This window comes from Carcharhinus amblyrhynchos, chromosome 25, assembly GCF_965287045.1.
Source record: "Carcharhinus amblyrhynchos chromosome 25, sCarAmb.v2.hapA, whole genome shotgun sequence".
NCBI classification, from domain to species: Eukaryota; Metazoa; Chordata; class Chondrichthyes; order Carcharhiniformes; family Carcharhinidae; genus Carcharhinus; species Carcharhinus amblyrhynchos.
Genome location: NC_137348.1, coordinates 4406565 through 4433995, shown reverse-complemented (window position 1 = coordinate 4433995; position 27431 = coordinate 4406565). Strand labels below are relative to the sequence as shown.

The following is a 27431-nucleotide window of genomic DNA, read 5'->3' as shown; positions in this document are numbered from 1 at the left end:
ATGATCGAGCATGGAAGATGGCCATTCATCCCAGTTGTTTGAAAGAGCTATGTAACTAATCTCATCCCCAGCCCTTTCTGCAAAGCCCTGTAAGTTTTCCTTCAAGTTTATATCCAAATATTTTTGACAGTTCCGATTGCATCTTCATCCCGCCCTTCTGGTCACTGCATTCCAGATGATAAATTATTGCACAAAAAAATGTGTCCTCATGTCACCATTGATTCCTTTGCCAGTCACCTTAAATCTGTTTCTTCTGGGTTACAGCAGAGAAGGAGGCCATTCAGTCCATCTAACCTGTATCAGCTCTTTTGAACAGCAATTAGTTAGACCCTTTCACTGCCCCTTTTCCAATATCCCTGTAACTCTCTTCCAGCACAGTGGTGAGCACTGCTGCCTTGCAGCAGCAGGGATCCACGTTCAATTCCTGCCTTGGATCATTGTGCAGCTCCACACAAACATTCTCCCCACATCTGTGTGGGTTTCCTCTGGGTGCTCTGGTTTCCTTCCACAGTCTGAAAGACATGCTGGTTATGTGCATTGGCCATGCTAAATTCTCTCTGTGTACCCGAACAGGCGCCGGAGTGTGGTGACTAGGGGATTTTCATAGTAACTTCACTGCGGTGTAAAATGTAAGCCTACTTGTGACACTAATAAGTCAGCTTAAACTTCAAGTATTTATCTAACTTCTTTTTGTAAGACTTCTGGTAAATCTCATCCTCATCAGGCAGTGTTTTCTGAATCCTAGCCACTCCTTGCTTTTCAAAAAAAAAGTTTCTCCTCGTGCCGACAGTTTAACCATTCTGAGGGTTTTTTGGGTGTGGGGAGGCAGGGCTGGGGGAAAATAGCAATTATTATAGAATCCTACAATGCAGAAGAAAGCCATTCGACCCATCAAACCTACACTGACCACAGTTCCATGCAGTCCTATTCCTGTAACCTACGCATTTACCCTACCTGGTCCCCCTGATACTGAGAGGCAATTTAGCATGGCCAAACCACCTAACCCGCACATCTTTGGACTAATTAGGTTTTTTTTGTATAAAATTCAAGTGGGAAATGTGTAGATTGCTGCAAGTCAGTGTGGTGACTAGAACCAAAAGAGAATCTCAGCAGGTCTGACAGCATCTGTAAGGAAAAAAAAACTGGTGTTTCGAGTCCAGACCTAGCTGTTTTCTCTCCTTATAGATGCTACCAGACCTGTTGAGATTTTCCAGCATTTTCTCTTTTGGTTTCAGATTCCAGCATGTGCAGTAACTTGCTTTTAAGTGGCATCTTGTTGAAGTTATACAAGACATTGGTAAGGCCACACTTGGAATACTGTGTACAGTTCCGGTCACCCTATTATAGAAAGGATATTATTAAACTAGAAAGGGTGCAGAAAAGATTTACTAGGATGTTAGTAATTGGATGGTTTGAGTTATAAGGAGAGGCTGGATAGACTGGGACTTTTTCCTCTGGAGCGTAGAAAACTGACGGGTGATCTCATAGAGGTCTATAAAATGAGGGGCACAGATCAGCTGGATAGTCAATATCTTTTCCCAAAGGCAGTGGAGTTCTAAAGCTAGAGGGCATAGGTTTAAGGTGAGAGAGATACAAAAGTGTCCAGAGGGACAATTTTTTCTCAGAGGGTGGTGAATGTCTGGAACAAGCTGCCAGAGGTAGTAGTAGAGGTGGGTACAATTTTGTCTTTTAAAAAGCATTTAGACAGTTACATGGGTGAGATGGGTATAGAGCGATATGGGCCAAATGTGGGCAATTGGGATTAGTTTAGGGGTTGTGGAGATGCCAGCATTGGATGAACCTGACGAAGGGGCAGCACTCCGAAAGCTAGTGGCTTTTGCTGCCAAATAAACTTGTTGGACTTTAGCCTGGTATGAAACTTCTTACTGTTTTTTAAAAAAAGGGCAGCATGGACAAGTTGGGCCAAAGGGCCTGTTTCCATGCTGTAAACCTCTATGATTCTATGTCTAGAGGATTTTCACAGTAACTTCATTGCAGTGTTAATGTAGATCTACCTGTGACACTGAAGTCTCGCCAGTTTCGTGATTCCTCCCTCCCGAGCTCCATTTGCCAGTTTCTGTGGCTCAGAAACACCAGGCTGAGCTTTGACTGGCTTTTATTAAAGCCTGTGTGGGTGGCTCCAGTCTGCTGATGTCACCCATGGAAGCCAGGCAAGAGCTTCAAAGGGCTTCATTGTTGGATGTGTAACGTAAGCAAGTCTCCCAGTGCTGGGAGGGGGGGGTGTGTGTGTGTGTGTGTTAGAAAGCTCAGGAAAAGCAGGCTCATATGTCTCGCACAGTCCCTCCACTGCTCCGAACAGCTAATTCGCCCAAAAAAGTGAAGTTGGGTTTGAGTTACTGCTGCGAGAAAATGGGTGCGGTGCATGTTCGCTAAGCTTCAGTTCAGACTGCAGACCAGAGGAAAGAAGTTTTCCCTCTTAAATCAAACACTGAGCGCCTCACCTCCCACCACCCCCCCCTTCTGCTTTTGGATGTGAGGCAGGCGGCCCTGAGCAGGGTTTGGAGTTGGAATTCTTTTCACTAAACGTGGGAGACTACTTCTAAAGCAAGAAAGAAGGGGGGAAAAAAGAAACGAGGAAAAAAAGGAATCACTTCGGGTTGAAGTTTAACAAATGAAAATGCTGGAGATTTGCCGTAAGCTGGTGGGGTGTAAATCAAGGAAGACTCTGTCTGCTTCATCCAGCTGCTACCTGGAAGGTAAGGCTTTCGAGTGCCTCAGGAATTGAGAGAGGCCCTGAAATGAATTCCTTAACTCTTTTTTTTTGCAGAGGCCTCTTCTCTCATGTGACTGAGGAGACAGAGTGGGGGAGATAGCAACTTGCGTCCGCTTTAGACGTAAACAGCTGAATTTGGGAAGACATTTTGCTCTTTTGCCTGAGTAGAAAACTTCAGTACTTGTGTTTCCACCCCCTCCCCACGTGTAAGCTTTACCCCGAATTGAAATGGTTATCTTTTAACCCCTAGTGTAGATTGCTCAACCGGTTATAAAATGGGAGCTTTCTTAATGTCAGAGGCAAAACTATGTGAAGAATGTTAGTGTGCCAGAAAGAGAAAAAAATTAGCCCGCTGGGGAAAATGTGTAGCCCTTGAAGCATGTTCCATTGATGTGTAGTAATTAAATCCTATTGTTTTTTTTGTATGGCTTTCACTAACAACATTCCCTGAAGCTTTTTAATTTGGGCTGTACAATTGAAATGTGCTGTAATATTTGGCCTTCAACTGTTTGGTCTTTCAAAGAGTCAGTGGGCACTTCAATGGGTCGAATGGTTGCCTCCTGCACTATAGAGATTCTAAATAAGAGCAAGAGTTGGCCATTTAGCTTCTCGAGCTCACTGCCATTCAGTGGGATCATGGCTGATTGTATACTCCAAACCTGTTTTTCTGCATTATTTCCACATAGAATCCTACAGTGCCAAAAGAGGCCATTCGATCCATCGAATATGCATCGACCACAATCCCACCCAGGCCCTATCCCCACTACCCCATGCATGTACCCTAGTTAGTCCCCCCGACACTGAGGCAATTTAGCCCTTGATGTTTTTAATATGTAGAAATCTATTGATGTCAGTCTTGAACATACTTAATGACTAAGCCTCTAAGGCACTGTGGGATAGAAAATTCCAAAGATTCACCAGCAGGAATTCCAAAGATTTTGGTTTTGACTAATCGGCTGATTTAGGTCTGATGGAGTTAGGCTCCTGGCTTCCATTATTTTCTTGTAGAACAGTATCCAAAGGTGTAGCTTGGTACAGAACTTGCAAAATAGCTCCATTCGTTCTTTTAAGTTTAATGTTTATTTATTAGTGTCATGAATAGGCCTACATTGACACTGCAGTGAAGTTACTGTGAAAATCCCCTAGTTGCCACGCTTGTTTGGGTACACTGAGGGAGAATTTAGCATGGTCAATGCACCTAACTAGCATGTCTTTCAGACTGTGGGAGGAAACCAGAGCACCTGGAGGAAACCCACATAGACACGGGAGAACATGCAGACTCCTTACAGACACTATCGGAAGCCGAGAATCGAAGAGGAGTCTGGCACAGTGAGGCAGCAGTGCTAACCACTGTGCCATCATGCTGCCCATTCTTTGATTTGATTTATTATTGTCACGTGTTTGTATACAGTGAAAAGTATTGTTTCTTGCACGCAATATAGACAAGTGTACTGTTCATAGAGGAGGAAACAAGAGCGTGCAGAATGTCATGTTACAGTCATAGCTAGGGTGTAGAGAAAGATCAACTTAATGCAAAATAGGTTCATTCAAAAGACTGATGGCAGCTGGAAAGAAGTTGTTCTTGAGTTTATTGGTATCGACCTTTATGTCTTTTCCCCACTGAATAGAACATGTCTGGGGTGTGTGGGTCCTTAGTTATGCTGGCTACTTTGCTGAGGCAGCAGAAAGTGTAGACAGAATCAGTGGATGGGAGGCTGGTTTATGAGATGGATTGGGCTACAATAAGAACATAAGAAATAGGAGCAGGAGTAGGCCATCTAGTCCTTCGAGCCTGCCCCGCCATTCAATAAGATCATGGCTGATCTGTCGTGGCTCAGTTCCACATTCCCGCCCTCTCCCCATAACCCTTAATCCCCTCTCTTATCAAAAACCCATCAACCCGCATCTTAAAAATATTTAGCGAGGTAGCCTCCACCACTTCAATGGGCAGAGAATTCCAGAGATTCACCACCCTTTGAGTGAAGAAGTTCCTCCTCAACTCCGTTCTAAACCGCCCCCCCTTTATCTTGAGGCAATCATAACCTTTTGAAGTTCTTTACGGACTTGGGCAATGTAGGAGCCACGCCAAGCTGTGATATAACCAGAAATGGTGTAATGGTGAAAAATTACAGCATGCTATTGTGCAGAGGGACCTAGGGGTCCTTGTACGTGAATCGCAAAAACTCAGTTTGCAGGTGCAGCAGGTGATCAAGAAGGCAAATGGAATGTTGGCCTTTATAGCGAGGGGGATGGAGTATAAAGGCAGGGAGGTCTTGCTGCAATTGTACAAGGTACTGGTGAGGCCGCAACTAGAGTACTGTGTGCAATTTTGGTCCCTTTATTTGCGAAAGGATATATTGGCCTTGGAGGGAGTGCAGAGAAGGTTCACCAGGTTGATACCGGAGATGAGGGGTTTAGCTTATGAGGAGAGATTGAGTAGATTGGGCCTGTGCTCATTGGAGTTTAGAAGGCTGAGGGGACATCTTATAGAGACATATAAGATAACAAAGGGCCTGGACAGAGTAGAGGTAGAAAGATTATTTCCACTTAGAAAGGAAACCAGAACTAGAGGGCACAGCCTCAAAATAAGGGGGAGTCAACTTAGAACTGAGTTGAGGAGGAACTTCTGTCAGAGGGTAGTGAATCTTTGGAATTGTCTGCCCATTGAAGCAGTGGAGGCTACCTTGTTAAATATGTTTAAGTCACAGTTAGATAGATTTCTGATCAATAAGGGAATTAAGGGTTATGGGGAGCAGGCGGGTAAGTTGAACTGAACCACTATCAGATCAGCCATAATCTTATTGAATGGCGGGGCAGGCTCAAGGGGCTAGATGGCCTACTCCTGCACTTATTATGTTCTTATGTAGAAAGAATACTTTCTCCAGTACATTTGCAAAAGTTGATGAGAGTCATAGCAGACATGTCAATTTTCCTGAGAAAGTGGAGGCGTTGATGGGCTTTCTTAACTATAATGTTGGCATGGGGAGTCCAGGACAGATTGGTGATGATTGGACGTCTAAAAACTAGAAGTTCTTGACCATTTCTGCTTCATCCCAATTGATGTAGACAGAGGCATGTTCTCCACTATGCTTCCTGGACTGCGATTACAATCTCCTTAAGTTTTGTTGACATTGGGGGAGAAATTTTTGTCATTGCACCAGTTCACCACATTCTCTATTTCATTCCTGTACTCTGTCTCGTCATTGCTTGAGGTCCGACGCAGTACAGTGGTGTCGTTAGCAAACTTGAAAATCGAATTGGAGGGAAATTTGGCCACACAGTCATAAGTGTATAAGGAATATAGTAGAGGGCTGAGAACACAGCCTTATGAGGACACCGGTGTTGAGAATAATCATGGAGGTGATGTTGTTGCCTATCCTTACTGTTTGCTGTCTGTGGGTTAGGAAGTCTAGAATCCACTCGGAGGGAGGAGCTGAGGCCCAGGCCACGGAGTTTGGAGATAAGTTTTGTGGGAATAATGGTGTTGAAGGCTGATCTGTAATCAGTAAATGGAAGGCTGACATCGGTGTCTTTATTGTTTAGATGTTCTAGAGTTGAGTGCTGAGCACCTGTGTGCTTTCTCTTAATTCAGGTGATGCACTGTTTTCCTACAGTCTGGTATATTATGCCATGAATAATACTAAAGTTGGATTTGTGTGTAACTTTTAAGAGCTTTAAGTGCTTCATCCTGAGGCATGGTACAGGTTTATTAATGTTGGATATATTATCTTGGAGATTGTGAACTAATTGCAAATCCTAGGCTTCTGCAGGTCAGTAACAATAACAGAAAATGACGAGTTTTGTCTCTTGAATGTTCTCAGTTCAAAGTGTCCATTTTTAAAATAAAAATTGCCCCTCTGTCAAGTGCTTTGAGATATTTTCAGGTTAAAAGTTTGATGTAAATGCAAGTTGTTGTAACTGTGTATTGGTGGAGAGTTAATTGCAAGACTTTAGAATCTATAACTATATTTGCCCAGTATTACTCATTCTTCCACAAGCAGTAGAACTTTAAAAAAAGATGATTTAAGAGATCTAGATGTTGCTGACTGGGCCAGCATTTATTGCCCTTGTCTAGTTGCCCTTGAGAAGGTGGTGGTGAGCTGTCTTCTTGAACCATTGCAGGCCTGACTCTTGGAAATAATCTACCTGTCAAGGTAACAGGTGAATGTTACTCATCCACTTGAGACATTTGATTGCTTTGCGAATGCCTGAGAGTAAATATGGTTTGCCTCTTAGCATAGATGGAGGGAATCTTGCTGACGCCTCCCCTGATTGGAATCTATATTTGCAGCAGATAGGTTGGTGGATTATTTGGTTTGTTAAGGTGGAAATGTTAGGAATCTGATAGATGATGTAGCAAATAGATAGTTGACCTCTCGTGGAATAAATAAGACAAAATACATTTGCAATGAGGCAGCAAATATTTTTCAGCTAAACAGCTTCTTATTTTGGAGACTTCAAATTTTTACTTTTAACATGCAGGAACATGTGACAGTCTGCTGAACAAATTCGTTTTGTCCATAGCACTTATCAATTGACTCTGTTGTCTTAGTTCTGAAATAGCAGTTTTCAAACATTTTTTCTTCTCTATGGAATGGGAAAGGGAGGGACGTGTGGAAATCCCCACTCCTTTCCAGGTTTGCCACATCTTCAAGGAACTCAGCTCAGGTTCTGAAAGTGTCAGTTGTCTGATGGAAAATGGCTTTGTGATTACAAAAAGCAAGTTTTATGAACAGGTAGCAGCAGATGTGATACCAAGTTGAGAAAAATTCTGAAATTTGTTATTTTTAGGGACCCTGGTTTGAGAAACAATGTTGTAAAATGTTTAAATATCTTTGTTTGCATGTAATGGATGGCACAGTGGTTAGCACTGCTGTCTCACATCACCAGGGACCTGGATTCAATTCCAGCCTCGAGTCACTGTCAGTGTGGAGTTTGCATGTTCTCCCTGTGTCTGCGTGGGTTTCCTATGGGTGCTCCGGTTTCCTCCCACAGCCCAAAGATGTGCAGGTTAGGTGGATTAGCCATGCTAAATTGCCCTTTAATGTCAGGGGGGACTGGCAGGGTAAGTAAGTTGGGCTATAGGAATAGGGCCTGGGTGGGATTGTGATCGGTGCAGACTTGATGGGCCGAATTCCCTCCTGCACTGTAGGATACTATGATTGTATGCAGATGATTTTGTGGCGTGAACTTGGTATGAAACCCAAATGCAAAGTCCAAAGATGTGCGGGTTAGATTGATTGGCCAGGCAGAGAAATTGCCCCTTAGTGTCCAGGGATGTGTAGGTTAGAGGGATTAGTGGGTATAGTATGTAGGGATATGGGGGTAGGGCGTGGGTGGGATTGTGTTTGGTGCAGACTTGATGGGCCGAAGGGCCTCTTTCTGCACTGTGGAGTTCTATGATTCTGTGATTCATATCATCCAAATGTGTTCTAAAAGTGGATTTTGACACTTGTTTTTGTGTCTTCCGGCCCTGTTCAGAAGGTTGTGCATTCACTCCAAGAGATTGGAGCATAATTCCTGGCTGGCACTCAGTCTTTCAGATGAGTTGAGGTTCTGTCTCCTCAAGTGGGCATGGAAGATCCCGTGGCAGTATTTCGAGGAAGAGCTGGGGATTTCTTTCTGGTATTTTGATTAGCATTTGCCCATCAAGCAGCACCACAAAAAATAAACCATCTGGCTATGATCTCATTGCTGTTTGTGAGAGTTTGCAATGCATACTGGCTGACACATTTCCTACATTACAGCAGTAACCATATTTCAAATATACTTCACTTGTAAATTGCTTTGAGATATTCTGAGGTCATGAAAGGTGCTATAGAAAGGCAAATATTTCTTTTACTTTATAGTAAAGGTGGCACAAAGGGCAGCACAGTGGTTATTAGCACTGCTGCCTCAAAGCCCCAGGGACCCTGGTTCAGTTCCAGTCTTGGGTCACTGTCTGTGTGGAGTTTGCATGTTTTCTCTGTGTTTTCTTCGGTTTTTCCCAGGTGCTCCGGTTTCCTTCCACAGCCCAAAGATCATAGAATCCCTACAAAGCAGAAGGAGAGCATTCAGCCCATCGAGCCTGCACTGACAACAATCCCACCCAGGCCCTATCCCTGTAATGCCATGTATTTACCCTGCTAATCCCCCTGACCCTAAGGGACCATTGAGCATGGCCAGTTAACCTAACCCTCATGTTATTGGACTGTGTGAGGAAACTGGAGCACCCGAAAGTAACCCACGCAGACATGGGGAAAATATGCAAACCCTACACAAACAGTCAGTCAAGTCCGGAATTGAACCCAGGTGCCTGGCATTGTGAGGCAGCAGTGCTAACCACCATGCCACCCTGTTTGCAGGCATTCCAGAGAGCGAGAGGAATTTAGACCACATCTCAAGTGCACATTGGAGGGGTTTACAGGAGATCTTGAGGCAAAGTTAAAAGAATTTTGTGGGATCCAAGAGCAAGATGGCGGGATTATAGGAACAGCTAACAACGGTAGAATATGTTGAAGCATAGTGAGATATTTTGGAGTGCATTAATTACTATATAGAGCAATGTGGTAACCAATCTGCACCAATAGTATTCCATAAATGAATTTGTTTTTGGTGGTATGTGTTGATGATGGAATATTGGCTGAAACCAACTCTTACCCAGTGTCACCATGGAATCTTTTAAGATCAACCTGAACAAAGATATGAAGAATGGCACTTAATGCAGTGGCCCCTCAGTACAGCACACAGGTGTCAGTCCAGATTCTGTGCCTGGTAAATCTGGCAACGAGGTTGGAATTTTCAGCTTTCTAAACTAGATATGTGAATGCGACTGATCTGGTACCCCAAATAATGGATTATGTAGTACCATCTGACCAAGAGAGGATGACGAGCTTTTCAACAAAAACAACTTGCATTTTATATCGCTCTTTTAATATAATAAAATGTCTCAAAGTCCATACAGGAGTGTTGTCAGGCAATTTGGACATTGACACACAAGATGTTAGGACAGGTGACCAAAGTTTGACTGTAGAGGTAAGCTTTAGGGAGCAGCTTAACAGAGTAGTGAGAGAAACGGTCAGGATTAGGGAGTAAATGCAAGGGTTTATTATCAGGCCAACTGAAGGTGCAACCAAATGCACAGAGGCCGGAATTAGAGGAATGTAGAGATTTGAGGTTTGTTGTAGATTACAGAACAAGATTTAAAACCATCTCCTTTAACATCAAACTGTATACATCTACAGCGTTTTGTATTGTTCTATGTTGAACAAGCACAGCACTGATGACCTGGACGTCTAACCTAAATTTATTAACTGCTGGATTTGGCAGTCAACCTCAAGGTTAAAGTTATTGTTGGATAACTCTGTGAAACTTGGGTGCCCAATGACATGTAGATCCTCTCTGCAGGTTGTAGAATAAACTAATTAGTAGTGGCCAATCATGTGTCAGTGATGAGTTGCTCAGGTTGTATGTAAATTTGCTAATGCAGTTAAACTGCTTAGCTATTCTACGTTGGCCGTTTCTTAGTGATGCACAGGATTCAATAAAAGCAGTTATTTGGGGCACATTTAGTCCAATTTGAATGAAATGGCACTCGCTCGAGCAGTCCACATTCCTGTTTCTTGGTGCTTTCGAGACCACTCACCAGTAGTAGCAGAGGTGATGACTGGGCAACATGCTCCTGGCAGCAGCCATTGCTGGCGCACCAGAACTAATAAAAAAAAATGTAGAATGATTCAGCATGACTCTGGTTTACTTTTCCTCCCCTGGGGAAGATGCCTAACATCCCCTCGGCAGATTTTCACAGTGACTAACATCAAGGATTGCATGGTGGAAATGCTTGAATTTTTTCACCATGTTGGTATTCCATGGAGCTGTGCCATCATGTCTTCCTATTTGGTTAAGTTTATTCATGCTTTGCAGTGTGCTTCATGTTGCAGAGAATCTTTCTGAGGAACATTTAATGTGCTAAAGGGTCAAATCTGTTACTGAAACTGCCGACTGAAATGGCAAAACATAGTGCCACAATCATTAAGCATGTGCTGGTTTTTGTGCTGGCCGTCTTGCAAGGTTTTGGTACCTTCCCTGTCACCAGGACCTGGAGTTTAGCAACTGCTGGAGCAAGGACCTGTTTGTATTTCCCAAATATCTTAACATTGAACATGTGAAGGTACCTGTTAGTTTGGCTTAGTGAGTCGCACTCTGAGTCAGTAGATTGTGAGCTCAAGTCCTACTGCAGCGACCCAAGCACAAAACCTAGGTTGGAAATTCCATTGCAGTACTAAGGGAGGACTATATTGTTGGAGGTGCCATCCTTTTAATTAAACATTGAATCAAGACACCGTGTGCCTCAAGTGGACCTACAGATCCCATTACACTATTTTGGAGAAGAACAGGAGAGCTCTGTCATGTCTTCATAATATTTATTCCTCAATCTACATAACTTGAAGCAGCTTAACTGATCAATACCACATTGATGTTGTGGGAATTTGCTGTGTGCAAGTCGGTCGTGGCGATTCCTGTACTTGGAACAGTGAACTTCGGAACTAGTTTACTAGTTGTAAATGATTTTGGGACATGCTGAGGGCCATGCAAGCTGCTATATAAATGTAAGCTCTCTTTTCACAATTTTCTTAAAATTAGGAGCCTAGGAGGTGATATTTTAGAAGTGCGTAAGATGGTCAAAGAATGGAAAAGCTAAATCTGTAAAGAAAATAATCCGAAGAGTAGCCCAGAGCTGTAGCTTCCAACAAGAAAAGTGAAATCCAGGACTGAAAGAGTTGGCTGCTGCAATTGAGGAGAGGCTGTAGGATCATTCTTGATGCATGTGTTAAGATGGTTGAATGGCCTACCACATTAGTAATTGTCCTGCAATTTTTCTAGGGGTGGAAACACTTTACAAGGAAGAAACCACTTTACGAGGAAGAACAGAATGCCAGAGTATTTTCTAAATGGTGATAGATCGGGAAATGTTGACATCCAAAGGGCCCCGGGTGTCCGTCTACGCTAATCATTCGACAGCCAGCATGCAGTTGTGGCTAACAATTAGGAAGGCAAATTGCAAGAGGATTTGAGTACAGGAGAAAGGATATCTCACTCTAGAGGGCTTTGGTGAGGCCACACCTGGAGTATTGTGTGCAGTTTTGGTCTTCTTAGTTAAGAATGTACTTGTCACTGAGGGAGTGCAGTGAAGGTTCAGTGGAATGATCCCTAGGATAACAGGATTTTTTGAGGAGAGGCGGGGTTGTCTAGGCCTGTATTTAGTCAAGTTGCGAAGAATGAGAGGTGATCTCATTGAAACGTACAAAATTCTGACAGGGTTGAACAGACTGGAGGCAGGCATGATGTTCTGTCTGACTGGATGGACGGGGGTGCGGGAGGGGGCAGCAGATTTCTAGACACTAAAGATATCATGGGATTAGGGAAGAGAGTGGGAATATGGCTTTGAAATAAGAGGATCAGCCGTGATCATGTTGAATGGTGGAGCAGGGTTAAAGGGCCGAATGACGACTCTCCTACTCCGAGTTGTTACGCCCGTTAATTTGCAGGCAGCAACATGCACTTCGCTGAAATTACCCATTTGTGAGGGCAGCACAGCTAGTGTTTGTGTGCAGAACTCAGAAGGAGCAGCTGTAAAATCAGAGCACAGAAAAGGCTAATGACTTCTGTGAAAGGAATTGACTTATTTCTATGATGAACCCTTTACGTGGAATTGATGGACATCAAACTAAATATGTAATTGATTTAATTCTTTGTATTAATTGTCCTTTTGAATTTTGTGTCCTTTTGAATTTTGTGTCCTTTTTTTCCCCTTTCTCTTCCTCTTAAGTTTATCTTCACACTGAACTTTTCTGTCTGGGGGTAGAGGAGTGGTGGATCAATTTGCCCAAATGCTGGCGACACCCACCCCACTTGCAGGGGAGGATGTCTTTCTTTTGAGCTCTTGGTGGAGGTGGGGGGATTCTCCGGCCGTTCACTGGCCCCCACCGCCTTCTCAGTGGCATGGGGTGACTTCAGTGGGAAAATGCCGTTGACGGCAGCGGGACCAGAGAATTGTATCATCAGTAAACAGTGCACTGCCTTCCACCACTGAGAAACACGTGTCTGGGAGGCCGGAGAATCTTGCCCCCTTGTTTTCTCAGACTATACAACGAAAGCCCAATAACGCTCCTACTCCCCATTCACTTTGTCGCCCTCATGCAGAGATGTCAAATGACTCTGATTAAAACTTAGTTCTGTGGGCTGAATCCTGCAGTCTAGCACTGCAGCTGTTAATCCACCAGCGTGCTTCCCTCACCTGTTGTAAGCTCTCTTAGCTGTAATATGTTTTAATTATTTTACTTTACTTTTCTTGGTCAGCATTGTTTATTGTGCCTTATGTTTGACATTAATAAAAGCGCTGTAATCCACAGGATATAGACGAGAATTTATAGGATGGTAGGATTTCTCTTCCCATCTTACGAGGAATTGACTGTGAACTAATAACGGCAGCCCTGGGGCCATTCAAGGCTCCAGTGAGTGTTAATTGACTAAAGTTGGGACTTCAGTCAGGAGAAATTTATGCCTCAGAGCTGCTGAATCTGAGACTCAGGAGTCCAGGAACAAGTCAGTTAAGGGACTTTCGGGGGGCAGGAAAGGGAAATGACGGATTGTAGTGGGGTGCGGGGAGAGGCTGCTCTTCCTGCCAGCCTGAAAATTGAGGGAAACAGCCCTTCATTCATTAGCCACTTAAGGGCCTCCACTGGGGTAAGGGCAAGCTGGCCTAGTGCTTGCCTGTCTCGCTGTAAAATTTACAGCAAGGTCAGGCTGCAGGAACCCAATCGGTGTGCCATCCAAAGAATTTTCCAGCCATTCTGTGTACAACCCACTGGCTAACTTCTGTCTATAGAAGTTTATTACATGTACATTAAAGACATACCTTTAGCATGCTAGAACTGGCAGATCCAGCATGTCAAATACTGTTCAAGAGCCTGCTTTGTAGTTGCTCCTAAATGCAAGAGAATGGCAAGCATTGACATCAGTTTTTTTGATGTGTGATTAGCAATTTATTGAGGAATTTCAGGAATATGCATCAGTTGTTGAGTAAGTATCTTAGGAATCAATCAATCTGTTTAATGCAATGCCAGGAAATGAGTTCTAGATTTGTGAACTGTTCTGCTAATGGTGAACCGGTCACGTAAAAGTTAGTCATGGGCTGTGGGATTGCACTGTACAGTTCAAATTAATCTGCTGGAGTTTATAGTTATGTGCAGGAGCAAGGTTTATAAAAGCAGCAGCTTGTTTGAACAATGCAGATGTCAAATGTATCAATGATTCATAGCGTTATCCTGAGTCACAGGTTGTAGATTCAAGTCCCTTTCCAGACTTCGGTGTATTTCCAGGCTGACACTTCCAATGCAGTGCTGAGGGAATGCTGCACTGTTGGAGGGGGCACTGCTTGGCGGAAGTAAAAGTTTGCACAGCAGTATTTCAAATAAGCAAGGAAATCCATATCCTGACTAATATTTCTCAAAAACCAGATTATCTGGACATTCTTCATGTTTTCAGCAGCTTGTTTGTGATGTATTTGCCTAGGTTACAACAGTGCCTTCACTTCAAAGTAATGCATTGTGTATGAAGCACGCTGAGATTTGTTTGAAAGTTGTGATATGGTGGAGTTATAAGTGCAAGTCTTTCTTTCTAAAGCCAAGTTAAATAATCCATTCCATGCCCTTTATCAGCAGGAAATAAATTTAAGTGTTGCTGCTGTCAAACCAATTATTGGGTGGCACAGTGGTTAACACTGCTACCTCACAGCACCAGGGACCCAGTTTCAATTCTGGCCTTGGCTCACTGTCTATGGTGTTTGCGTGTTCTCCCCATGTCTGTGTGGGTTTCCTCTGGGTGCTCTGATTTCCTCCCACACTTGAAAGATGTGTGAGTTAGATTGATTGGCCATGCTGAATTGCCCCTCAGGGACTAGCATGGTAAATACGTGGGGTTACAGGGATAGAGCCTAGGGCGATTGTTGTCAGTACATGCTCGATGGACCGAATGGCCGCCTCCTGCACTGTAGAGCTTCTATGATTCTGTTCTATGATTCTAAGTAAGTTGATTCACAGCACATGCTGTTTACCACAATACTCAATGCTAGAACATGGTAATTGATGTTTGACTGATGTCCTTCATTTCATTTATTGACATTCTTGGCCTCAGTGGAGACGTTGAACATAAATGAAATTTCCACATTTACTTCATTGCTAAAACTGCTTCCAAAAAACTCAATTTCCATTTTTGTGCCAAATGCTGTTTCTGTACCCGGTTTCGTATTGCCCTGCCCCTCTCTGAAGTTGTTGGCTTCTTGATGTACAATTTGTTAGTGCATAGCGATCAATCTGTGATTCTGTGAACCTTGCAGTCACCTGCAGAAGTGGCCTTTAAAATATGAGCTATGGGAGTGCATTAGGGAGGGAGGGAGGGAGAAGGCTGGATGTTACCACAGCCAAGTCTTATCCTGTCATTGACTAATATGCACAGCTGCACACTTCCAGCAAGCGTCCCTGGATAGTAATAAGGACTGGAATCCCTGGCTAGCATTCTTTTTACTCGCCCAACGTTGCTAAGGTAAATTGTTGCTGTCCTAAACGTTTCAGGTTGATATTGACAAACTCAGCCATTTCAATGGAAGCTGCTACCACCTTGGTTTGTGTGGTTTTGCTCTGTACTGCTGTAATCAGTAGAAGGATTGGAAAAGCTGTGCCAAATGCTTCTCTTTCATTCAACCCTGTGAAGCTCAACAGTGTCCAAGATTTGTATACTATTTTCACATCTGTGAAAGCTCATCTAACACCTCTTTTATGCTCAATCCCTTTCTTAGCTTTATTCTCCTGAGTTGTCTGTCTGACCCAACGCTTTATTTGAAATCTATTGTCCTTTTGTTTCTCCTGACCATTTCTCAGAAACCACGCCGAGTGTTATATAATATGAAATGGTTTACTCCCACAGTTACCCATTGTTAATCATCAGTGTGTCCGTTAGCCCATTATCTCTTGTGCTAACTCTTTGGTTCATGGCTCTTTCTCCATAACTTTCATATATTTTTCTGATTCTCTCTTGAATGTTGCTGAATTTACTTCCATTGCTTTTTCATGAAATAGAATCCCTGCAAATCCAAAGATGTGCGAGTTAGGTGCATTGGCCATGCTAAATTGCCCCTTAGTGCCCCAAGATATGTAGATTAGAGGGGTTAGCAGGGTAAATATGTAGGGTTAAGAGGATAGGTCCTGGGTGGGATTGTTGCCGGTGCAGACTGGATGGGCCAAATGGCTGCCTCCTGCACTGTAAGGTTTCTATGATTCTATGATACAGTGCAGAAAGAGGCAATTTAGCTCATCGAGTCTGCACCAACTGTCTGAAAGAACATCCCACTGTCATGTGTTATCCTTGTCTTATCCCAAAGAGCACTCTTCAGACTGTATGTGTTTGGATGTGTTGTTCTACTTGCTGCAATATCTGTCCTAGTAAACTACTATGCCATGCTCCACATAGATTTCTACTCTCCCTGTAACCTGTGCGTTTACTGTGGTTAATCCATCGAACCTGCACATCCCTGGCACTAAGGGGCAGTTTAGCACGACCAATCCACCTAAGCTGTACATCTTTCAACTTTGGGAGGAAACCAGAGCACCTGGAGGAAACCCACGCAGACACAGGGAGAATGTGCACACTCCACACAGTTCAGGCAATGCTTTCTCAATCACAACAACTTGAGCTAGAAAAGTTTTTAAAAAAATGCTCCTTCATGTCACCTCTGGTTCTTTTGCCAATCATCTTAAATATGTGTCTTCTGGTTACTGGTCTTTCTGCCATTAAAACAATTTTTCTCCTTTATTTACTCAAACTTTAAAGTTTAAGTTCCATGAAGTGATGGTTACAGATGGATAGCTTACACGTAATTATGTATAGATGCACTGATGGGCCGTGTCTGCAGCAGGTATTGTTGCATATTTAAAATTAGACCCCGTAGTTAGCAACAGTGACCAGGATTTGATATGCAGTATCTGGTGTCATTCTGTGTGTTGAAAAGTGTATTGAAAATGTTTGGGTAAATCTAACTTGTATCTTGTTAATGTTCTTCTCTTCCTTTATCTTTTTGTAATATTAACCGTGGAAACAATTATTTTTCCAAGAAAGGGCTGTGTTTGAGATTTTCCAGTCAAGGTCAATAGGTGTCGCTGGCATGAAATAAGTTGAAATAAATATTTGGTGTTTAAGTTAGCTTTTATTCTGTGTCTCAGCTTGTCTCGCTTTTAAAGTTAAACAATGAGCAGCCGCACATTTGCACTTGTCAATTTGAAGCACTTCTGTCAGCAGTCTGTTGCTTTATACAATTTGCTTCTCCCACAGCCTCCACATTGGTGAATAATATTTTGAGTCCTGACATAAAACCATAATTTCTGAATATTAAGCAAAGACTTGGAGACAGGAACCAGGGCGTTGGTGGTGCAGAAAAAAGCTTAATCTAGATACTTTCCAAACAACACTAGCAGTTACTGTCAGCTTCCAATCCTTTGACTTAACAAGAAGGAGATTGTATTATTTTTGTTGTTCTGAGCACATTTTATAAATGTGATAAATGTGGAAGATTAACATATTTCATTTTGCACTGTTGCTGATCTGTGCAAGTACAGCCAGTCAACTCTTAGAAATATCAGCCCCCTAAAGTAGCCCCCCCACACACACGCACCAGCTTGAGTTGGTTCAACATATGCTCATACAGCTGATTAGAGGCTGCAATTTCGAGTTCCTACGCTTTTTCTCTCTAGCACAAATGACAAGGTATCATATTTAGAAGGTAGAAAGACAGTTTGCCCCAAGTGCTTGAGGTCAGTGTTATGCTCTCGGGTACAGGATGTCGCAGCTGGGCTGCAGAGGAACCTGGAGAGGGAGGGTGAGAATCCGGTCGTTGTGGTACATGTGGGTGCCAGTGACGTAGGCAAAGTGCGGACTGAGGATCTGGGGAGGGAGTATGAAAAGCTAGGAATGGAATTAAAAAGTAGAACTGACAAGGTGGTCATCTCTGGGCTACTGCCTGAACCGAGTGCAGACGGGCGTAGGGTTGACAGGATTAAGGAAGTGAATGGGTGGCTCAGGGATTGGTGTGGGAGGAAAGGGTTTGAATTTATGGGGCATTGGCACCAGTATTGGGGTAGGTGGGACCTGTTTGGGCGGGATGGGGTTGGTCTGAACCGTGCTGGGACCAGAGTGCTGGCAAATCGAGTAAAGAGGACTGTAGACAGGGCTTTAAACTAATTAGGGGGGGGAGGGTGCGAGGGTAGGTGATGTTACGAGGTCTAAAGTTAAGGATAGGGTACAGGTAAGGGAAGAGGCCGAGGATGTCCCAATAATAGAGGGAGTAGGGGGTGTGAGTATGGTTGGTGGCGTTACGGCAAATAGGGTCCACGTGAAGGCTGGGATGAAAGCGCTTTATCTGAATGCACGAAGCATTCGGAATAAAGTGGATGAGCTGGTGGCGCAGATCAACACAAATGGATACGATCTGGTGGCCATTACAGAGACGTGGCTGCAAGGTGACAGGGATTGGGAGCTGAATGTCCAGGGGTATCAAGTGTTTAGGAAGGATAGGCAGGAGGAAAGAGGGGGTGGCGTAGCTCTGCTGATTAAGGATAGCATTAAGGTGGTAGCAAGGGATGATATTGGAGCCAAAGAGCAGAAAGTGGAATTGTTGTGGGTGGAGATTAGGAACAGCAAAGGGAGGAAGACGCTGGTGGGTGTCGTCTATAGGCCCCCGAATAATGATCTGGAGGTGGGGCGGGCTGTTAACGTGCAAATAAGTGCAGCGTGCAGGAATGGGACGGCCGTAGTTATGGGGGATTTCAATCTGCATGTTGATTGGTCGACCCATGTTGGACGCGGTGGGCTGGAGGAGGAGTTCTTGGAATGCTGCCGGGATAATTTCCTTGAACAGTGTGTGTTGGAGCCGACGAGGGAGAGAGCTATCTTGGATCTGGTGCTATGTAATGAGGCGGGTAGAATTAGGGACCTTGCGGTGAAGGATCCTCTTGGAGAGAGTGATCATTGTATGGTGGAGTTTCTGGTGCAGATGGAGGAGGAGAAAGTGGGTTCCCGGACATGCGTCCTTTGTTTGAATAGAGGGGAGTACGGTAGGATGAGAGAAGAATTGGCGAATGTTGACAGGGGGAGCGCGTTGGAGGGAGGGTCTGCTGAGGAGCAGTGGCGGATCTTTAAGGAGATCTTTCTTGGTGCTCAGTGGAAATTTATTCCGATGGTCAAAAAGGACCGTAGGAGGAGAGGTAATAAGCCGTGGATAACGAAGGAGGTGAAGGAAAGTGTTAAATTAAAAGCGGAGGAATTTAGAGTAGCTAAGAGTAGTGGGCGAGAAGAGGATTGGGAGAGGTTTAAATGTCAACAAAGATTGACAAAGAAGTTGATAAAGGAGGGTAGGAGAAACTATGAAGCTGGGCTAGCACTTAATATAAAAAAGGATAGCAAGAGTTTTTATAAATATATAAAAAGGAAGAGGCTGGCTAGGGTGAACGTTGATCCTTTAGAGGATGAGAAAGGGGACCTAGTGGTAGGGGATGGGGATATGGCTAAGGTATTGAATAACTTTTTTGTTTCTGTCTTCACGGAGGAGGACGTGAATAATTTGCCGGGTGTTAGCGATGGAAAGGTGGTAGGACTGGAGGGTCTTAATGACATTACTGTTACTAGAGAGGCGGTGCTCAACAGACTGGAGGGGCTGATTGTGGACAAGTCCCCAGGACCAGATGGAATGCATCCGAGGGTTCTGAAAGAAATGGCGGAGGTGATAGTGGATGCCTTGGTGGTTATTTTCCAGACGTCGCTGGATTCCGGGGAAGTGCCGGAAGATTGGAAAAAGGCTAATGTTACGCCGTTGTTTAAGAAGGGTGCCAGGCAAAAGGCGGGGAATTATAGGCCGGTTAGTTTAACGTCTGTGGTAGGTAAAATGTTAGAATCCGTCATTAAGGAGGAAATTGCGAGGCATCTTGAAGGGAACTGCTTGATAGAGCAGACGCAGCACGGTTTCATTAAAGGGAAGTCGTGTCTGACAAATTTACTGGAGTTCTATGAGGATGTGTCTAGGGAAGTGGATAAAGGAGAGCCGGTGGATGTGGTCTTTCTGGATTTTCAGAAGGCGTTTGACAAAGTACCTCACAAGAGGTTATTGCAGAAGGTCGAGGGACATGGAGTTGGGGGTAGGGTGTTAGCGTGGATAGAGGATTGGTTGTCAAATAGGAGGCAGAGAGTGGGGGTCAACGGGTGCTATTCGGATTGGCGGCTGGTGACTAGTGAAGTGCCCCAGGGGTCGGTGTTGGGGCCTCAGCTTTTTACCATTTATATGGATGATCTGGAGGAGGGAACCGAGTGTAGGGTGTCAAAATTTGCTGATGACACCAAGATTGGGGGAACGGCAAATTGTGCGGAGGGTGTGGAGAGTCTGCAGAAGGATCTAGATAGGCTGGGCGAATGGGCCAGGAAATGGCAAATGGAATTTAATGTTGGCAAGTGTGAGGTGGTCCACTTTGGTAGGAAGAATGGTAGGAAGGACTATTACTTACGTGGCGAAAAACTGCAGCAGGCGACGGTGCAGAGGGACCTCGGGGTCCTTGTGCATGAGTCGCAAAAACCCAGCTTGCAGGTGCAGCATGTGGTCAGGAAGGCGAATGGGATGCTGGCCTTCATAGTGAGGGGGATTGAATATAAAAGTAGGGAGGTCTTGCTGCAGCTGTATAGGGCATTGGTGAGGCCGCAGCTGGAGTACTGTGTGCAGTTTTGGGCGCCGCACCTGCGCAAAGATATTTTGGCCTTGGAGGGAGTGCAGAGGAGGTTTACTAGGCTGATACCGGAGTTGAGGGGGTTGAGCTATGAGGAGAGGCTGAATAAACTAGGCTTGTACTCGTTAGAGTTTAGAAGAATGAGGGGAGATCTCATTGAGACGTATAAGATGATGAATGGGATGGATAGGATAGAGGTGGAGAGACTCTTCCCACTCAAAAAAGACAGTAGGACTAGGGGGCACAGCCTCAAGATAAAGCCGGGGGGGTTTAGAACGGAGTTGAGGAGGAACTTCTTCACTCAAAGGGTGGTGAATCTCTGGAATTCTCTGCCCGCTGAAGTGGTGGAGGCTGCCTCGCTAAATATTTTTAAGAAGCAGGTTGATGGGTTTTTGATAAGAGAGGGGATTAAGGGTTATGGGGAGAGGGCGGGAAAGTGGAACTGAGCCACGACAGATCAGCCATGATCTTATTGAATGGCGGGGCAGGCTCGAAGGGCCAGATGGCCTACTCCTGCTCCTATTTCTTATGAACTTCCTCCCACCTTTGTCTAACCCTGATAAATTCGCAACCTCTGCCTCAACTGCTGTTAATGTGGCCTGCACCACTATCTTGTTCAAATTTTGTGCCTGACTGGAGGCTCAGAGAAATAGAATTGCCTTTTGGTGATCTTGTTCCTTTGGTTTCAAAAGCATCCATGGTGTTTACAGAGACTGGCATTTTTTGTGACCTTGCGACAATTGTTGAGTTTATCCAGTGTCAACAATGAGAAAGATAACTCGCATGTTTATAAAATGGCTTTACTGCTTTTTAAAAAAAGGCTCAAGATACTTCATAACTCTGAGGGGAGCAGTAAGAAGTCTCACAACATCAGGTTAAAGTCCAACAGGTTTATTTGGAATCACAAGCTTTCAGAGTGCTGCTTCTTCATCAGAGGGGAGGGGAAAACACTGAAGAAATCCAAACCATTGCCTGGAAGCTCAGTGTATGACCGTACAGTTGAGTCTCAGGGTTAAAGAGAGTAGGATAGGAAGAAACTTCAAAGTACAACAACGAGTGTTTCAGTCCTTTTCCTGAAACCTGTCTGTTATGTGTACCTGAAAATGAGAGCTCTCACTCTGTGAACCAACAGATTTCTATTACGATATTCAGGGAGTCCTTTTTCAAGTGTGACTTCCCCCACGGAGTGTCCAAAGCTCATTTGACAATTGACCAAATTTTTGCTGCGAGCCTGATTTTGCCTTCACCTGGCAGTCTACACAGCGCAAGTCAGTCAGATGCCACTGGCACTGATATGAGCACTGACCCAGTTCCCCCTCCCTTACCCAGAAAAGCCAATGCCATTTTAGGCATTTCAGTGCTGGGATGGCACTTCCCACCACGAACTGATTTACAGCAAAGACTGAAAGTGCATTAGCTTCAAGACTCCCTGTCTGATGTGTGATTTATTTTCTTTATTCATTCTTTCACATGATGTGGCTATGTCAGCACCAGTTGTTCATCCCTAATTGTCCTTGAGAAGGTGATGGTGAGCCACCTTCTTAAACTGCTGAGTCCCTGTGTGGTTGGAACGCTCACAGTGCTGTAGGAAAGGGAGTTCCAAGGTTTTGACTGAGCAACAGTGAAGGAACAGGGATCTATTTCCAAGTCAGGATGGTGAGTGGCTTGGAGGGGAACTTGCAGTGGTGGTTTTCCCATGTATCTGCTGCCCTTGTCCTTTGAGGTGGTAGAGTTTGTAGATTCGAAAGGTGGTGTCGAAGGATCTTTGTATTATCTGACTCCAGTAACATCCAGGTACAAGTTCAATATTTGACCTTCAAATCCCATTCCGTTAATTAACATTGGTTAAAAATTGGTTATATTAAACCACAGACAACACCCTCACCTCAACCCAAAGCCACTCATTTAAAATTTACTTGCCCTTTTTTCATTCCCTCTTACTTTGCTTGCTTTCTCTTATTTAGCGTTACCTCTGTTGTCTTTATTTACTCAATCTTTTATTGTGCTTTCCCATATATTTCCAATCATCATTTTTTGTCCATAGCCTATGTAAGGAAGCTTTTATACAGACCAATTATCAAATTTTTGTTTTTCTGCTGAAACAACAGTTGCCTGTACTTGTAATTTGATTCTCTAAATTAAAAGTGCATTTGTAGTATTATTTTTATATTTCTGTCAACAACATGGATGATTAATGTGGTGTACACTTATAACTTTTCTACATTTTAATCTTTTGTATCTGTACATTGTGAGAAACGGGTAAATAAAAATAATTTCAAAACAAAACTGTTATATTGAGAAAACTTCTTCCATAGTTTGTGACACAGGTGAATTGTTAATGTTGAGACAACTACTGGATGTAACTTGAGGCGAAGTTAAATTTATTTACAAGTAGGCTTACATTAACACTGCAGTGAAGTTGTGAAAATCCCCCAGTTGTCACACTCTGGCGCCTGTTTGGGTACACTGAGGGAGAATTTAGCATGGCCACGCACCTAATCAGTATGCCTTTCGGACTGTGGGAGGAAACCAGAGCACCCGGAGGAAATCCATGCAGACACAAGGAGAATGCGAAGACTCTGCACAGTTATCCAAACTGGGAATTGAACCCAAGTCCCTGGCGTTGGGAGGTAGCAGTGCTAACCATATAATATATATTACGTATACGACAGCCTCTCTCTTCTCCCACCTGAAGCACAACTTCAGATCGGGATGCTCAAGCATTCACAGGTTAATACAGGAAGTAGAGCTTCAGGCTTTTGGTTGTCGCCCCATCATATCCTGTGGACAAGAATTTGAAGTTAAATAGAATTATTCGAGGGTTGTAGCAGAAAGATGGGGGCAGGAACCCATAGCTGGGAGATGCTGCTTTGATAAATGTAAACAGAAAATATTGGAAACACTCAGCAGGTCAGGCAGCATATGTAGAGAATGAAATAGCATCAGTGTTTATAGGTCTGTGACCTTTTTAGTCAAGGTTAACTCTGTTTCTGTATCACAGTTGCTACTTGATGTTCCGAGTATTTCCAACATTTTCTGTCCTTTATTTCAGATTTCCATCAGTCGCCTCTTGTATTAATGTTCTTTTACTGAAATTAGTTATAAGCATCTGTTAGCCATCTGATGAGCTTGGGGCAAAGTTACAGCTTTGACCATTGTTTTGTAGCAGTCTGAATAGGTAATGTTTCGGGACTTTCATTCTACCATGGTATGATCAGAGGTGTGCAATTTGCTATTATATTGCATGTTTAGCATGGTAAAATGTCCCGAGTTTTTTCATGGAAGTGTAATCAGAGTTTGATTTTGAGACATTTAAGGCAATCTTGGGCATGTGCTGAAAGCTTAGTGAAAGGTGGAGTCTTTAAGACCTTAAAACAAAACTTTAATTTTTAGCTCACTTCTTGTGACTAGCAGAAGTCTTAAAGTGCTTTATGTACAGTGAGGAGCCGATTGAGCCTTAAAGGAGGAGAGAGTGGTGGAGAGGCAGATAGATCTAGGAAGGAAATTCCAAAGTTTTGGGGATGAGGCAGCTAAAAGCAGGATCACCAATAATGGGGTGAGGAAATCTGCAGATGAGCAAGATGCCCCTCCATTGACTCTGTCTACACATCCTGCTGCCTCGGAAAAGCAGCCAGCATAAGTAAGGACCCCACACACCCCAGACATTCTTTCCTCCATCGAGAAAAAGATACAAAAGTTTGAGCGCACGTACCAACCGATTCAAGAACAGCTTCTTCCTGCTGCCATCAAACTTTTGAATGTACCTATCTTGAGTTAAGTTGATCTGAATCTTCACCCTAGCTATAACTGTAACACTACATCCTGCTGACACTCATTTCCTTCTCGACGAACGATATGCTTTGTCTGTATAGCAGGCAAGAAACAATACTTTTCACTGTATACGAATACGTGTGACAATAATAAATCAAATCAAAATTGATGTCATGTGTTTTTTCTATTCAAAATGTTGAAACCTTTGAAGACAATTTTTTTGACCTAAGCCGCCATTCGTTTCTCTGGTTCTCTTTTCACTTGCAGCTGGCAGGGAGTTCAGTCGGCATTCCCATCAATTAGCTGCCGAGGAATTCTTGGAATGTGATTTTGACCAGCTGTAGGGAGGAGGAAGAAAATTAACTGGGTCCCTCATGGGAGGTTCGCACAGGAAGGCTGATCTTTCTTCCTTGCTCTCTCGTTTTTTTTAGAGTTTTCAATTTTCATGCTGGCTTTGTGGGCTACGTTTAACCTGTAGGAGTATGTACAAAAGATCCAATTGAAAAAATGATTTTCAAGTGATTTCCCACAGTGTTATTATAATGTGTCAGGTGACCTCACTAGTCAAGTGGCCTGCAGTCAGTTACTGAGCAGAGTGTTGCATGAGAAACCCTTTTTGCTCTGGCACTTCTTGGGTTGTGTTCTGGTGACTTATCCCTGAGCTGTTTCTCTCATTATCACTTATTCAACTGGCAGAATCATGGACCCAACTTTCCATTTCTCTCCAAATGTTGTTACCAAGATAACGGAGCAGATTTGGGAGTGTATAAACCAGGAACCAAGCTCCTGAGCTCTGACCTGAATAACGGCCATTGCAAAAAGATGTAATGAAAGCCCACTTGGTTGTTTTATTTGGAACGGGGAAGGGTCCAGTGTGGGAGGGTGGGGGCTGAGACCTGAAGAGCAGAAAGTGCTGGAAATACTCAGCAGGTCAGGCGGTAACTGTGGAGAGAGAAACAGTTAATGTTTGACGTTTTCTGACCTTGCCCCAGAGATGGAAATAGTTAGAAGTCTAACAGATTTTAAGTGTGAGCAGAGGTAGGGTAGGGGGTGGGGGAGACAAAAAGTAATTAAGGTTAACAAGGTAAAAGAATGGGAGTGGAAATCCTGTTGGAGAGAGTAGCAGATCTCCTTCAAGTTGGACCTTCCTGGGATACAAGTGGCAGGGAGTTAAACATTAACACAAGTAAAATACTGTGGATGTTGTAAATCTGAAATAAAAACAGAAAATGCTGGAAGAAGAGATTGGAATGGAAAAGAATAAAAATATATTGCATTTACTTTGTTGATTATTAGCTGGGCCAATGGCAATATGTTGGCCAAAAAATGCAATAACATTTCGAGGCCATAATATTTTCATTTTTTTTAAACTTGCCATTTTGCAAGCTTTAAACTTGAATTATAGAGACAAAGAAGAAATTCCTGTTGACCTCAGGGATGCTGTTATTGCCACCACCTTCAACAAATGAGAGAAAGTGACTGTGGAAACTACTGAGGAATCTCCCTCTTCTCCAACACCGGGAATATCATTGCCTGAACCCTTACTAGTCACCTTTTCCCCCAGCCTTTGAAGTAATCCTTCCAGAAAACCAGAGTGGCTTCCAGTCAAACCATGGAACAGTGGACCTGATTTTCACCACTCGACAACTTCAAGAGAAATTCCCGGAGCACCATCAGCACTCTACCTGGCCTTTGTCACTCTGATCAAGGCTTTTGACTCGGAATTGCTATGGAAGATGCTTTCAAAGACCAGCTATCCAAAGAGATTCATCAACGTCGTCCAACTTCTCCACGATGTCAGTGACAGTCATCACTGATGGAAGTAAGACAGAAATCTTTGCGATCGAGACTGGAGTCAAACAGGATTGTGTCATCACCCTGACCCTTTTGTCCATCTTCACACTACCATCCTTTAACTTGTCAAGAGCAAGCCTCCCAGTGGAGTGAACATCATGTATGGGATGAACAGAAGACTTTTCAACTTCAACCACTCAATCCAAGAAGAAAACAACACTGACATCGCTTGTGGAACAGAATGCGGATTACATCACCATCTCCGCGCTCTCAAGAGATCTCCAAGTCTTGCTTGACACCTTCACAGAAGCATACTGAAGAATTGGTGTGAACATCATGGGGACTGAAGTCCTTTACCAACCTCCCCCAGGGCATCATCCAACCTCTCCCTTTGTCAGGATCAAAGCAGTAACCATCCCAAACATAGAATATTTCCCCTGCAGCCACCTTTCATCAAAGGTTGCTGTCGGTGCAGAGATCCAACATCACATCCAATTTGTGAGTGCTGCTATCGGATGCCTAAGGATGAGAGTCTTTGATGCCCATGACATTTGTGCTGACACCAAGATCCTTGTGTAAAAGACAGTCATCCTCTTAACTCTTCCATGTGACTCAAACTTGGACGACATACAGACACCACCTCAAGGCCCTGGAGAGGTATCATCAACGCCGCCTGAGACGGATTCTCTGCATCAGCTGGGAGGACAGGCAACTAACACTGGCATCCTTGGAAGGAGTCAAGGACAGCAGCAAGGAGGCTATGAACATCTGAAACTGATGCTGCAGGACCGACCATGTGCTTAGAATGTCAGAGTCCAGACTGCTGAAGCAAGTCATCTTCGTCCAGCTCAAGGAAGGCGCCTATACAAGAGAACAGAAGAAGTGCTTCAGACACCATGAAGGCTTACCTCAAGAAATGCAACAGAGATGTCAATGCCTGGGAGATCCTTGCTCCGAAGATACCCACTTGGAGGAATCTCCTGACTGGACACGATTGATCCAGGACACTCGATGGCAAGAGGAAAAGGACCCTGAGAAAGGTTTCTCAGTGATCAAGAGTCCAAGGATTGAACCCACCTCTCAGAAACATTGCGGTCGAAGATACAGCTCCATTATTGGGTTTATCAGCCACGCAAGAACCCACGGAATCCATGGCCGATAAGAGTTTCTTCAGTGGACAATCACATGCATTGCGAGTAATTGTCAAAGAATTTGGCTAAAAATGCAGTAACACTTTGAGGATGTAAAAAAAACGACATTTCACAAGCTTGAAATGTGTCCAAAATAACACCCATAATGAGAGAAGATCAGCTGATTATTTGGTCCTGATAAGC

The 27431-nt window shown here is 43.8% G+C and overlaps 1 protein-coding gene across 2 annotated transcripts in view; it reads left to right on the top strand.

Annotated features, from left to right (window-relative positions):
• Positions 1 to 27431, top strand: part of abl1 (abl oncogene 1, non-receptor tyrosine kinase) — a 180898-nt gene that overhangs the window by 79298 nt on the left and 74169 nt on the right. The window contains exon 1 of one of the 2 annotated variants that reach the window (XM_080211796.1): positions 2491 to 2717. The exons of the other annotated variant lie outside the window; for it this stretch is intronic. Coding sequence (XP_080067922.1) covers positions 2633 to 2717 — 85 coding nt within the window. The 5' untranslated portion in view covers positions 2491 to 2632. Of the gene's footprint in view, positions 1 to 2490; positions 2718 to 27431 lie in introns of those variants that run through there. 2 annotated transcript variants of the gene reach the window in all.